We start from the raw sequence: 15,614 nt of genomic DNA, 5'->3' as shown, positions 1-15,614 counted from the left end.
CTCCACTTAGAGACACAGAGAGGGGGTTCTTGCAGTTGTATACAGAATATTACACGAGACGATTTATTAACTTTTATAGATTTACTAAAGAATTTAACATGTAATAAACTTCTTAAGTGGCTAAGTATATCACAATATCAAATATTACTGAGATATGTAACACACATTCTTATTTCTAACATAGAATCCAAATGGTTAACCTTACTAATGTTACAGCAAAATTATCTTAGAATATCCAGAATATCCATCAAAATTTAAAGTAAACTTTTACCTTAAATCACCCAAGCAAGGCATGGGATACGAAGTGTTGTTTGAGGATACAACATCCCTAAACTTTGCTTTCAAAACCTCTCATTTTTATACTATTTCTAAGGTGTCATCTGACTTCCAGCATTTATGTGACCTTCCTGTGTGTGTTTAAAATCCATATTTTAAATTACCATTTCCACTTAATGTTTTACTGGAAACCCCCTGTTTTCTGACATCGTAAGCCTTTATCTGGTCAAAATGTTTATAATTGTGTTTACTTGACCTCTTGTTCCCATGAATCCATTTTCTATTTATTGTTAATTGCCCTTTCCATGGTACCCCACAGCAACCTCCGGAGATGATTTTGTCTGCATCAACAACCCCATAAACTACTTAAGTTTATTGCTACCTCTTACTGAGGTCGCACAGGATATTTCAATGTGTGTGTTTATCTTCCAATTCCCTGGCAACAGAAATTCTATTCTAACAGGGACCTTAAAATATTTAACTTTACCTTCTTAAAGGGGAATTTCAGTTAGGTCTGAAAACTGACCATTCATTCAATCTTTTCTTTTAAAAGGCATAATTCACTAACTATTTCCAAATTCTACTTGATTAAGCCTATTATACCTAAATTCCAGCACAAACCATTGCTCTCTGCACTCACCTCATGGTGGATTTAAGAAATTTTAATTATTTGAACCAAGCCATGTCAATGTTAATTAAGTCTGATTTGAGAGATTGAAAAAAAATGTATGAAAGGTTCATTGCAAATCACAAGAGGATACTATTGTAGCCCTGGGTTATGATATCATGCATGTAAAATTAATGCAGTGTGAGCCAACTGCCATAGAAATAAGATGCTTAGAGTGCTTAAGGGTCCAACTGTTGCCACTAAATCCAAGAAAATATCTACAGCAGATCCAAATTAGTAACGGACATGGAAGAAATTAGCAAGTGTGAATCACATGGCCAATTGCATATAGTAGACCATACACTCCATTGCCTGCTACATCTGATTCTCCATACATGTGGTCTGTTTCCATGGAGGTGGACATCAGTGCAAAGGCCTGAGATATCATGGCACTCATGTTTGAGACAAGCTCCTTCAATCACTCACCTAGGGGCCTCTACAAATGCTAACAGAACCTCATGCATTGCTCCTGCTGCTCCGGAATAGTCCTCTTCTTGGATGACCTCCCACTGCCCTGAGGCTCAGCATCTGCATCTGGCTGAGCAAAGCTTAAAGTGTCCTGCACCCTCCGACAGGAATTCTCCATTGCTGCCCCTGTCTCTAACACCTGCTGCTGCTCACTTGTGGTCTGCGTCTCACCATGAGACAACCTAACTATCTCTACTTCAGTACACACCAAGGTATGTATATCTGCTCTGGTGGTGGGTTTGCATGCTCATATGAAAGTGCTTCCTCAGAGTGCGTGACCTCCTCTGAAGACTCCTCAGCTTCCTCTCACTCCAGTTCCTATGTCACACTTGAGGGGCCTGTGGGAAATAACTGACATAGAGAAAGAGTTCAAAGTCATCATAGTGCAGATACTTATATTTCATTTAGTGGTGACAACAATCACACGCATTGAATTGCTATGTGCCATCTGGCAGTGTAATAGGTAATTCTGTCACCAAATATCTGGGAGAACCCCAGCTGTCCATTGCCAAGGGCCATGCACTCTGCCACTCTGCTGATACCCATGACCGCCTCCTGTGCAGTGGTCATGGTGGCTATTACTGGAGGGCCAGCCCTGGCTCTGTGCCTGTCCCTGGAGTTCTGTGCTCTCTTCTCCTGCAAGGAGACAAAGCAGAATTATGAGTGTGAGAAATGGATTGTGGGAAGAGGATGGAATGACAACATTTGTGGAGGGTCAGTGTGAGGGGAGGGTGAGTTTCCATGTTGGCTGTGAGAAGGTGTCTTGTGAGAGGAATGGTCAGGGCTGCAAGGTGTATTGGTCTGAGGAGTGCTATGCAGGAGACTGCTGGGGAAGTCAGAATTTGGGGGTTGGCACCTGAATGCCACTCACCTTTACTGCCCTCATGAGGTCATTGAATCTCAATACAGCTGTCAGGGCCACACTCCTGCTGCTCACTTTGTCAGTCACTTCCATGCACGCCTGTTTGGTTTGAGAAGCTGGCCTCATCCTCTCGTCCACAAGGAACAAGAATTCTCAATAGTTCCTTACAGCCCACAGTATGGCATCCAGGGAAGCATATGCGAACTCGGGAAGGTCGGGGGAAAGCCTTCCCATGTTGTGCATCCATTCTACTAGTTGGTGTATCCTCACTAATTGGTCTCTAATGGAGCCATGCCAGGTCCCTTTAAATAAACAGCTTTTCATTTAAAAGTGTGGGTCATCATGGGGCGGCACAGTGGCACAGTGGTTAGCACTGCAGCCTCACAGCTCCAGCGACCCGGGTTCAATTCTGGGTACTGCCTGTGTGGAGTTTGCAAGTTCTCCCTGTGTCTGCGTGGGTTTCCTCCGGGTGCTCCGGTTTCCTCCCACATGCCAAAGACTTGCAGGTTGATAGGTTAATTGGCCATTATAAATTGCCCCTAGTATAGGTAGGTGGTAGGGAAATATAGGGACAGGTGGGGATGTGGTAGGAATATGGGATTAGTGTAGGATTAGTATAAATGGGTGGTTGATGGTCAGCACAGACTCGGTGGGCCGAAGGGCCTGTTTCAGTGCTGTATCTCTAAACTAAAAACTAAACACACTCTGTGATTGGTGGAGAAACCTGGAAGCAGGAAGTTAATGCTGTAGTTGGGTTTGACAGCTGTGATGAAGCCTGCCCCACTAACAAATAGGTTCCTGACCTGCTGCTGCACCCCCACCACAACCACACCCTACGCCCAGCACGCGCACATGCATACATTTTATTTATACATGTATATAATGCACACACAAACGCACTGCAAGCAGATTTGTTTAATTAAAATTCTGCCCAAAGTGTTAGATTGGGAACAACAGTGCCATGTGCATAATATGTGCAGTTGCGAATTATATCATTAATGTGCATATCACATGAAACCTAGTATTTTATAAAACAAAAGAATAGCTGATATCTAATAAGTCCATTGTATCATCTTTTGTTGATTTTGTAAAACTGCCTGAAAGGGATCAGGGAATTAATGAGGATTTCAACAGAGTAGTTGTCGGATCACATCTTCACGTCAATGACATTGATAAGAGAGACTGCAAACTGAGTTGAATAAAAGCTTTGAGGCATGCTTTTAATTTATTTTCAGTTATATTCTAGTATGATGCAATGCAGCACTTTCTGAATATGTATGGCCTTTAGTAAAGGCAATAACAATTTTATCCACACAAGCTTGCATGGGTAAATGCTTGGCCATTCAAAGTTAATAGATCTTTGTTTCGCTGTAGCATTCACTGGCTGATGTAGAGTTCTGAATTGAATTATTCAATAACAAGTTGCATTTCTCAGATAATGTCCAGATATCTGAGTACTACAATTGCTGGTTTTTATGCACTGATCAGTAAATATTGCAGTATAGAATGTAACATCTTCAATTAAACCAGCTGCTAGTCCATTACTTTTTCCCTTACTCCGATTTACTACATTTTCTAAAATGAAAATGAAAATTAGCAAGAGCACTGCAAAGAGTGACCGGGTGTAGATAATTGGCTACCTTTGTGCAAGTAAACGTGCTGCTGGATTTGAGCGTTTGTGTTGTAATATTAGCAGCTGGCTGCGTTCACATAACAATGTAAAGATCAGAATCATTCTTATTAAGCAGAATTTTTATTTATGCTTTTTCAACTCTACCAGTTATAGGATTATGTACATTTTTCTGCCAGACACAGTAAATGTCAGTCAAGTAGAATTCTTTTGTAAGTAGGATAATTTATCTAGAGTACATACCTCAAATAGCTGTTCCAGGCTAACAAGCAATAATAATGCTGTACATTTATTCATGGTGCACTGAGCATGAAAGAAAATAAGCGATTGCTCCAATTTATGGAGCTGATCTTTACACACCAGTTATATTTTATGCGTTGTGCTACTGATAAAATTCAGAGAATCTGAGTAGGAATAAAAGAATTTACTAAATTGTAGTGTACCTTAAAATATTTTTATAAGGAATTTATCATGTTTTACCTTCTAAGTAAATAGGTAAATGTAAAAGATTTTGGGGTAGTATTTCGCTAGGGTGCAGTTCATTCGAAAGCAGCCAAACCAATGCACAAATTGAGTTTCTGCTATTTTTAAAAGCATTGCTCGGGAATATGGTCCTGCCCACAAAACTGGCCATGTCCCCTAATTGAATTAATCAGCACAATGAGTTTCCTCTCATTGTGCCTGCTTGCAGAAGGATTAGTTATAGCATAACTGCACAAATAGACATGTCTTATCTGCACCCCCTTTAACCTATTGCATGTAGTAGACCATACAATTGGAACTACAAAATTGATTATTCCTTTTTTTTTCATTCATGGGATGTGGGCGTCGCTGGCCAGGCCAGCATTTATTGCTCATCCCTAATTGCCCTTGAGAAGATGGTGGTGAGCTGCCTTCTTGAACCACTGCAGTCCATGTGGGGTAGGTACACCCACAGTGCTGTTAGGAAGGGAGTTCCAGGATTTTGACCCAGCGACAGTGAAAGAACGGCGATATAGTTCCATGTCAGGATGGTGTGTGTCTTGGAGGGGAACTTGCAGGTGGTGGTGTTCCCATATATTTGCTGCCCTTGTCCTTCTAGTTGGTAGAGATCGTGGATTTGGAAGGTGTTGTCTAAGGAGTCTTGGTGCATTGCTGCAGTGCATCTTGTAGATGGTACACACTGCTGCCACTGTGCGTCGGTGGTGGAGGGAGTGAATGTTTGTAGATGGGGTGCCAATCAAGCGGGCTGCTTTGTCCTGGATGGTGTCGAGCTTCTTGAGTGTTGTTGGAGCTGCACCCATCCAGGCAAGTGGAGAGTATTCCATCACACTCCTGACTTGTGCCTTGTAGATGGTGGACAGGCTTTGGGGAGTCAGGAGGTGAGTTACTCGCCTCAGGATTCCTAGCCTCTGACCTGCTCTTGTAGCCATGGTATTTATATGGCTACTCCAGTTCTGAGCTCTTCTTCTCGAACTCTGGGCTGGATTTTACCAGCCCCTCGACGTCGTGGGTTGTGGCGGGGAGGCCTGTAAAATACTTTCGGGAGCGGCCCACCACGATCCATGACGCCGGAAAGACCCTGCCGGATATTAGCGGTGGCGGTGATGCCTTGGTGCGGCCCCCGCCCCCCACCCTGCCACTTGGCGGCAGAATTTTCATTAAAATATTGAAATGAGGTAAATAAAAATGCAAATCAACTTAGCTGCTCCCGGTGGCTGTCCCATGCCGATTTTACGATTTCCGGCCGCAATTTGCACGCCTTCGGAACTCCATATGGAGTTCCGAGGCGAGACACTGGTGGGGAGGGGGGGAGGAATGAAATTGTCGGGGGGGTGGGGGGTGCACAGGAAAAATAATCCTTATTGGCTGTGGGGATGGTGGGAAGAGGTTTAGGGTCAAAGGGAATAAAGTTTGGGGGTGTAAGGTCGTGACTGAGAACACACCTTTATGGGGGGGATAGGGCATAAAACAAAGTATTTATGCATTGTGGGGGATTGGCGCGGGAGGAAGAGGGTATTGCAGGTGTGGACAAATATTTTGAAATTTTTATGGACCGGCACCTTTAAATCTTTAAATCTCTCCCAAAGGGCTTGAAGCCCTTTAAAAATGGCGCGAGTGCCTACGCTGTGGCACCGGACACCGTTGCCGGGGGCGCAGATGTTGCCCCCTCTACGTCATTGGGGGCAGCCGCTCTGCCCCCTTTATTGAAATGAGCTCCTGTGCGAAATATCATGGGGGCTCTGCAGTTGCCGCTCAGTGTGGGCAGGCTACCGATTTCAAACACCATGATATGCGGCACGCTAATAAAATTCATCCCTCTTTATATGAATTGCCTTAACATGAAGCCAAATTTTGGTCACATTCTGAATATTTTATAGGAGTATGTCCTTTAAACTGATTAAAGATTACATTTATAATGGGCTGGGCCCTGACCTCTCAGGTACATCCGGGTGTGCAGGATTGAGTAAATCATAAAAACGTACATTTCCTGTTTGAAGGACAATCATGCCCATAAACCTTGAAGATAGCCAAGTTTACTTCTAGGTGTCTACAATTATGGTCCAAATGTAACTGTGTTGCTGTCATATTTACATGTGATCAGTGACTGCTTAATAAATAATATGCTGATTAAGGAATTACAAAGGTCAATTTTCATCTTCACAACCGTGGTAGCAATCAGGTGGAGCAATCATCTATTCTTTGCAGAACCTAGCTGATTTTCATTCCATTGAAATCAATCGGTTAAAAATCTGGTGGGATCAATCAAGAATGGGAACCCATTCTCTCAGCTAACCACCCATGCAATGATACTGAAAATATGCCCCGTAACTTATGTTCAGAATTAATGAGAACATTAAAATTAAAATTGCTGAGTAGATTTCTTGTTTGTATGCCACGACTGAAGAGAGATTTGAAATGCTAGCAGCAGCTGTTGTACCATATGGATGGGATCAGATAAAGGTGAAGTTGGGTTCAAAAATAAATATTTGAATCTGCAGACTTTGAAGACATAGCAACTTGACTTTTGCCTTTATTTGACTTTTTAAAAAAACTGACAGATTTACTCACCTGAAACATCATAGTTAACAAATAAATTAAGACACAACTAAACTGTTTGGACAATTTGCAAAACAATGCCACATGTTACGAGTGCTTCCATTTTTTGTTTAATTTTGAGGATTTGTGTTTTAAAACTGGAAAGGAGTCCATGGATGTTTTTTTCACAAGGGTCATTGAGAGATCTGGATTGCAAACAGTGCCTTCCATTAACCTGTCTTCAAATAATTATCCAGCAGGGGTTGTTTTCGACTTGGGGAAAGATGTTTACAAAGAAGTGACAGGTCAAGATTTATAAGGGTCAGGAGGCTTGACTCTTTTGACATTGTTTTTGGTTTTGCTTTGGACAGTGAGTTGGGATATGGACAATGGTTTGAAAAGACAGTTGGAGAAAACTTGCCAAGGGAGCAAAACTCCAGATGAGTCTGTTCCCGCTCTTTGAAAAAGCCTGCCAGTTTTCCACCTCTTGAGAAGCTGAGAAGCAAGTGTAAGAAACTGCCTGAAACCTCTGCTGCAGTTTTTCCTGGAAAGCCTTCCCAAACTGATCTTCAACATTGCCTCTCAAGAACTATTCTAGGAAGATCCCAGTGACAGCTGTCTATAGCTATTTGGGACACCAAACAAAAAAGGACATCTGACATCATTTTATATCTTCCCTCTTTTTCTTCAAGTGTTAGCAAGTATTTTAGCCAACATATTCTTCTTTGTGTGTTTTTTTTGTACTTGAGCTCCAAAGAGTAAATCTCTTTTTATCAGTTAACTTTGTGAATGTGTGTGTGTGTCTAAGGTAAAAAAGGAACTTTTATATTTCTATTTATTCTGTTTAAGCTTTGCTTCATTACTGGTTAAGACTTGTTTAATAATAAACTGATAATGTTATTGTTTATTAAAGAAAACCTGGTTGATGTGTTTTATTCTGGGATAAAAATAGATGCTATGATTGACCGTATTGGTAAGTGCGAAAATATTTAAATATATGTGGGGTGGCGCAGTGGTCAGTGCTGCAGCCTCACAGCTCCAGCGACCCGGGTTTGGTTCTGGGTACTGCCTGTGCGGTGTTTGCAAGTGCTCCCTGTGACCGCATGGGTTTCCGTTGGATGCTCCGGTTTCCTCCCACAGCCAAAGACTTGCAGGTTGATAGGTAAATTGGCCATTGTAGATTTCTCCGAGTGTAGGTAGGCGGTAGGAGAATTGAGGGAAGGTGGGGATGTGGTAGGGAATATGGGATTAATGTAGGATTAGTATAAATGGATCGGCATAGACTCGGTGGGCTGAAGGGCCTGTTTCAGTGCTGTATCTCTCTATGACTCTATGTTGTGACCTGTGGAGAAGTGGAACTAGAATAAACAGTGCACTCCTCCTACCTCGGTCATAACAATGTACAATTCTTGTAATCACAGTATAAAGTTCAGTAGTATGTCGATCCATTGTGTATTAATTCTTCAAAATGGGACTTGCACATGTAAGTAAGTAGATTTGTTTAACTAAATCAAGGCAAGTAATGTTTATATTCATACATGCACCCACTCATTTTTATAAAGTAAGAAAGAACTTTTATAGATGCCTTATTATGTTCTGAAGCACCTCACAATGAATGCATTATTTTCTAAGTGCACTTTGTGTAGGCAAATGCAGCAGCTATTTTATGCACTGCAAGGTCCAGTAAGTATATGAACAACAAGGGGCTGAGTTTTATTAGCGCGGCTGTGAAAGTGGCAGCCTTCCGATGCACAAGTGTTGCCGCATAGCCCGCACGATATTAAGAGCAGGGACTGATTTAAATGGAGGGGGCAGAGCAGAGCGGCTGCCCCCGATGACATAGAGGGGGCAGCCGGCGCCACCACGCAGGTGTCAGCACTATTTTTAAAGAGCTTCAAGCCCTTAGCAAAAATTTACATTTTTAAAGGGATATTGGATTTCATTTGCTTTTAATAAATAATTAGAGGATGGAGGCCCTTTTCCAAGCACCCCCCACCCCTCCATGGTCTTTTCATTGCTCTCTATTCAGAAAACCTATTTCATTCCCGACCCGAACATTCCCCCCAAACCTTCTCACATTTGCCCTTCAACCCATTCCTACCATCCCCACAGCCATTAAGTGTTTTCCCTGCTCCCCGACCCCCTCCTGCCCTGATAGTTTTATTACTCCCCCCCCCCACACCCCCACCCCTCCCCACCAGTGTTTCACCTCGGAACTCCAACTGAATGTCTGCCGGTTAGTCGTAAAATCGGCGTGGGATGGCCGCCATCGGCAGGCAAGTTAATTTGAATTTTATGAATGCTCATTTAAATATTTTAATGAAGGCCCCACCGCCAAACAGTGGGGGGGGACACACCGAGGCCTCGGCGCCACCGCTAATATCCATGGGGGCTTCTCAGCACCATGGGTCGTGGTGGGCCGCTCCCGCTAGCATTTTATGGGCCTCTCCACCACGGCGTTGAGGGGCTGGTAAACTTCAACCCAAGGGATCCCAAATGGTGAATGAGGTGAATGACCAGTTAATTTATGTTCTGTGTTGGTTGAGAACTCACTGCTGTTCTTCAAATACTACAAGGAAACTTTTACATCCACAGGAACGGGGGCATGAAAAGACAGCACTTCTCACAATATAGTACTCCCTCAGGACTGCAATGAAGGGCTGAATTTTACCAGCCCCTTGATGCCGCAAGTCATGGCGCGGGTGCCGGTAAGGTAAAAGTCTGCAGGGAGAGGCCCGCCTCGACCCACGACGTTGAGAAGGGCCTGCAGCATATTACCAGCAGCGGGCCCTTCATCTCTATATGTAAATTGACATTAATTATATTCAAATTAACTTGCCTGCAATCCCACAACGATTTTATGGCCTCCATTCAGCCTTTGTGCACCTTCAGAACTCCACAATGAGTTCTGAAGTGAGAACCTGGTGGGGAGAGGGGAATAATAAAAATTTCAGGGCGGGAGGAGCAGGAAAATCAATTTTATTGGATGTGAGGATGGTGGGAAGGGGTTATAGGTCAAATGTTAGATTTTTAGGGGGTAAAGTCCGGGTAAAGAAAAAGGCATGTGTTGGTCATTTCGGGCATTCACATGATCATTGGCGGGGGGGAGAGGAGTAGGGAAGGGCCAGCCACATCTTATTTTTTAATAAAAATTTAATACTATTGCACCTTTAAAAATTAACAGTAATTCTAAGGGCTTAAAGCCCTTTAAAAATGGTGCCTGCATGGTGGCGGTGGACACCGTTGCTGGGGCCGTGGAGTCCTGAATTGGGGTTTGAACCCACTACTTTGTAATGTGCATCGCCAATGGTAAAGCCTTATAAAATTGAGGCAGTAAGTGTGCAGTATTTGTCTCAAACATTTAACCCAACCCTTACCTCCCTTGTAGCTGTTGTAAATCAGCTACTGATTTCCACAGCCAGTCAGCAACATATAACAAGCAGCACTTTTTGATAATTTATTGACATATTGGAGATTTCTTCTCATTTTAATAGTTAAATATGCTCCAACTTCAGGACTTTGCTTGATGGTGATTCAATAAAGGAACTAGTTGATAAAATAGTTAACGACAGATGTGACATTACAGTGACATTGTTAATTCAAAGTAACTACCTTATGCCCACAACATTGACAAGTGTTTACTTTTTGTTACATCCGAATTACTTCAGCGATGTTCTTAACAAGTTTCATGTAACTTTGCATGCAATGTGGTTACCTTATATTGTATCTAACTTTTAGGCATTTCTGATTTGAATGCCACTGAAGGATTGGAGTAGGCCATCAAAGTCAGTGTATGCTATCTATTAATCTGTACGTGTTATTAAGCACTACTACCTGTGTGGTTTTGTTTTGTGCTGTGTGTTTAATGTGGAACATTTCTTATCTATTTCAGTCAGATTACTACTATGAATACACAGAGTGTGACAGTGGCTCCAGGTGGAGAGTAGCTGTGCCTCACACTCCAGGGACCTGCACAGGACTGCCAGACCCAGTCAAGGGCACAGAGTGCTGTAAGCCACTTGTCAAATTCAAATTTTAACTTGCACATTTGTATATTTAAGAAAAATAACCCCCAGGCATTTGCAATATTTTCCATGAAGTGTTGCTAATCCAGCATTTTGTGTTTTACAAAAAAAAACCAAGAACATGACAGAACAATCTGACATTCTGTTCTTCGGTGCATAGAATATGGACATTAATAAGTCTTTTAATACTCAAATAGGTCATAATAAATTGCTGAACTGCTAATTTACTCATGAGAAATATAACTGATAAGATTGATTGTAACATTTTGATCGAGATACTGCCCAAAACACATGCAACCATTGCTCTTTATTCATCTCCAAATGGATCTTGTGGTCTTCACATAGAGCAGATATCACCAATTCAAAGTTTTAAGTATTGACCGTTGCTGCAAAAGGAGTTGTTGGAGTAATGGTACTGTCTTTACACTGTTAGTCAAATGGTGATGATCTGGATTTCAACTTGGCTAAGACATGATTCATGGTGCATTTGATTTAATAATTATAAAGATTGATCTCTACAGGCTTTGGGCTAAAGCGGGATATCTTTTAGAAGTACAAGGTCCTTTCACCTTTTTACTGATTGTCATACTCCAGCAATGGCTTAAGTGGATTTGAACAGTGCTCAATTGGCAATTCTTGTTACTGGTATTCTATTATTTGCACTCCAGCTATAAAGATTTATATACTAGTTGTGTAAGGTGATGGGCTTTTCTTCATTTGTATGTATTAAATTGCTTGCTTTCATTGAACTGGATTAGGAATTTAGTTGGGGAATCATAAACTGTTATATTTAAGCTAATTCTAACTCATTGTACAGTTAACAGGGCTAATTTATAATTAAACAGTAACTATATCCTTTTTCTTTTGATCCATTTTGATGTACATACAAGTTTAAGGTAACTCATCAGTAACAACAAATAACATATGCCAACATTTAACTTTGATCTATTTGATATGAAAAGACCAGATAAATATAATTCTTTAGAGAATTATTTCCCAATAAGTCATGTGTGAATTAATATGTTTGGCATCATACGAACATGGAAACATACGAATTAGGAGCAGGAGTAGGCCAGTTGTCCCTTGAACCTGCTCCACCATTCAACAAGATCATGGTTGATCTGATTGTGGAATTGAGGTTACATTCCTGCCTATCCCCAATAACCTTTCACCCCCTTGCTTATCAAGAACCTATCTACCTCTGCCTTAAAAATATTCACAGACTCTGCTTCCACTGCCTTTTGAGGAAGAGAATTCAAAAAATTTACAATCCTGAGAGAAAAAAAATTCTCCTCATCTCTGTCTTAAATGGGCGACCCCTTTTTTTTAAACAGTGACCCCTAGTTCTAGATTCTCCCACAAGAGGAAACATCCTTTCCACATCCTCCCTTCAGGATCTTGTATGTTTCAATCAAGTCGCCTCCTACTCTTCTAAACTCCAACGGATACAAGCCTAGCCTGTCCAACCTTTCCTCGTAAGACAACCCGCCCATCCCATGTATTAGTCCAGTAAACCTTCTCTGAACTGCTTCTAAAGCATTTACATCCTTCCTTAAATAAGGAGACCAATACTGTACACAGTACTCCAGATGAGGTCTCACCAATACCCTGTATAACTGAAGCATAACACCCCTACTTTTGTATTCAATTCCCCTCACAATAAATAACATTCTGTTAGCTTTCCTAATTACTTGCTGTACCTGCATACTAAACTTTTGTGATTCATGCACTAGGATGCCCAGATCCCTCTGCATTTCACAGCCCTGCAATCTCTCACCATTTAGATAATATGCTTTTTTATTCTTTTGCCAAAATGGACAATTTCACATTTTACCACATTATACTCCATTTGCCAGATATTTGCCCACTCACTTAACCTATCTATACCCCTTTGCAGCCTCCTTAAGTCCTCTTCACAACTTGTTTTCCTACCTATCTTTGTGTCGTCAACAAATTTAGCAACCATACCTTCAGTCCCTTCATCCAAGTCATTTATATCAATTGTAAAAAGTTGAAGCTGTGGGACACCACTTGTTACATCTTGCCAACCAGAAAATGACCCATTTATGCCTGCTCTCTGTTTCCTGTTAGCTAGCCAATCTTCTATCCATGCCAAAATGTTACCCCCTACAGCTTGAGCTTTTATTTTCTGCAATCATTTTTGATGTGGCACCTCATCAAATGCCTTCTGGAAATCTAAATACAGTACAACCACCAGTTCCCCTTTATCCACAGCACATGTTACTTCTTCAAAGAACTCCAATAAATTAGGTAAACATGATTTCCCGTTCACAAAACCATGTTAGCTCTGCCTGATGTACCTCAAATTTTTCTAAGTGCCCTGCTATGACATCTTTAATAATAGCTTTTAACATTTTCCCTATGACAGATGTTAAGCTAACTATAGTTTCCTGCTTTCTGTCTCCCTCCCTTTTTTCTGGTCCTTTCATTTTATCTTCCAAAGATACTCGTCAATACTGGCACAGGACATGTGGAGAAATTGTGTGAAGGGAAGGATTTTTAAAACAGTAGTAAGCTACAAAAAAGTTACATTTCAATGCAGCAAAATCACTGAATTATCATTCACTGTATCAGGTTTTAAAACTCAGTTGTCAACTGTATAACTTTATAAACTAATACATATATCCCCAGGGTTTCTTTTTAAACCTCTTCAAGGGTTTATGTCTATTACCTTTTAATAACCTTTATTAGAGAGAAAAACGTTTAAGTACAATGTAATCGTAAGAAGTTGTGAATGATGTATGTGCTATAGACCTCCAGTGATAACGGTAATGTAACTTCTTTATTTTATAAATGCCTTAATTTCTTTTCCATAATTGATTGAAAGTTGCAGTTTTGCCATGTGCTTTGATGAAACTAGAGTAAGAAAATCACTGAAGCTAAAGAGAAACTATGTTTGAGACTATGGTCATCTTATTATTCTGAAATTACTTGGCAAGAAGGTGAATTGACTATTTTGGCTAGGTAATTGATTTCAATGAGTCATTGGCATGAGATGCAAGAAGACTTTAGAAATAATCATGTTGAGGTTTGCAATTTCTATTTCCCTTTTTATGTGTGCAAATTACTTTGTTCCAAATTTGTAGGAAGATTTTCATTTGTTGCTTTACTTGTTGATTATGATATTGTAGTTCATGTGATCAACTCCAAAAACGTTTAGGCTGGTGCAGTGCTATGTAAATGATCGGCAAAGGATTTCAAGAGATATACTTTGGGTGTGGAGCAAACGATCAAAGACATTCATTTATGGCAATGTTTCAGTGTAAAACAACTCTTGCACCGTAGTTATGCTGAAGCATTCCAGGCCAACGTAACTGTCAAATTACACCAAAATCTATCCCATTTTTGGTACTTGTGCCAAAATTTCTTGCTGCTTTCCATTACCACGTCAGAATATAACATCCAACATAAACCGACAGAAATCAGCGTAAACAATCTAAGGGCCTAAGGAAAGTGCAAATTTATGCAATACTCTTTCTCTAAGTATCACTTTATGTATGAAAATTAAAGTTTGAAGCCATAAAACTATTATAAATAGGCCCAACACCTTTTAAGAAAATGTAATTGGGTGCTTTTCAATTTTTAATGTCTCACATTTTGGTCCCATAAAGTGCATTCAAAGAAATGCAGTGCAGACCTCAGTTCGGAGAAATAATAATCAAAGCACCGGTATAAATATAGGAAATTTGCATTCTCTGGCCTTTTGCAAGGATCCATGTTAAGTGGCAGAGGGTTTTGGCAGGCATTTTGCTGAATCAACACAAAAGATCAAGAAAATTTGGGTGCACTTGCATGCAAATTTTCTCAATGCTTTGCACTGAAAATTGGCAGTCCCATGCATTTATGCCAGTGTTTTGGTATACATTTCCAGATTATTCCAAACCTAATGGATGAATGTGCAAAAGCTGTAATATTAGTCATTTTTTTTAACTGTGAAAATTGAATAGTAACTCTGACAGATAAATACAAGTCAGTTGAAAATGTGTAATTCTTTTGCATGGGTTTTGATTATATTAGCAAATTTTGCCCAAATTTCTAATATTGACTTTGTCCATTTATACAGCTTTTTCCTGTGGAGCTGGTCAGTTCTTAAACATGAGGGACCAATCATGCAAAGAATGTGCTGTTGGGACTTACTCACTTGGCACTGGCATTGAATTCAATGAGTGGGATGGGCTGCCATCAGGATTTGTTAACACAGGAACAGCTCAAATCACGTCAGACAACGACTCAACTGAGAATTGCACTGCGTAGGTACATCTTGGTGTAAACCAACAACAGCCTTTAGCCAGTCACTGGGACAACTGTTAGTTCCCTCTTGAACTGTTTAATATTTATTTATTACAATCTTTAGTTATATTGTCATACATTGCATTGTTGCGGTTTAGTGTACAGTACACAAGGCGATTTGTGCTTGTTACCGTGTGATAACAAGTGAGTCTTGAGGTGTGTTAGACTAATTGATTGGATTTTTAAAAATTTAAGTTTCAGTGGGCTTGATGTTCGATCACTTGTTACACTTAAAAGGAGCAGTTTTCTGAATGCATTCTTCCAGCATGGAGCTTCAGCTACTGGGGACACATATTGGAAAACCATAGACACAAGCCCAATGATTTTCCATCGGTTAAATGTTTCCACTCGTTCTTG

General features: G+C 40.7%; 1 protein-coding gene across 1 annotated transcript in view; it reads left to right on the top strand.

Annotated features, from left to right (window-relative positions):
* elapor1 (endosome-lysosome associated apoptosis and autophagy regulator 1) overlaps positions 1-15,614 on the top strand; it is a 105,896-nt gene that overhangs the window by 12,109 nt on the left and 78,173 nt on the right. The window contains exons 2-3 of the mRNA XM_068057700.1: positions 10,814-10,931; positions 15,031-15,217. Of these exons, the coding sequence (XP_067913801.1) occupies positions 15,063-15,217 (155 nt within the window). The 5' untranslated portion in view covers positions 10,814-10,931; positions 15,031-15,062. The remainder of the gene's footprint in view (positions 1-10,813; positions 10,932-15,030; positions 15,218-15,614) is intronic.

The sequence above is a fragment of the Heterodontus francisci genome, chromosome 25, assembly GCF_036365525.1.
Source record: "Heterodontus francisci isolate sHetFra1 chromosome 25, sHetFra1.hap1, whole genome shotgun sequence".
Classification (NCBI taxonomy): Eukaryota; Metazoa; Chordata; class Chondrichthyes; order Heterodontiformes; family Heterodontidae; genus Heterodontus; species Heterodontus francisci.
Note: the sequence above shows the minus strand (reverse complement) of the source record. Positions and strands in the feature narration are given on the sequence as shown.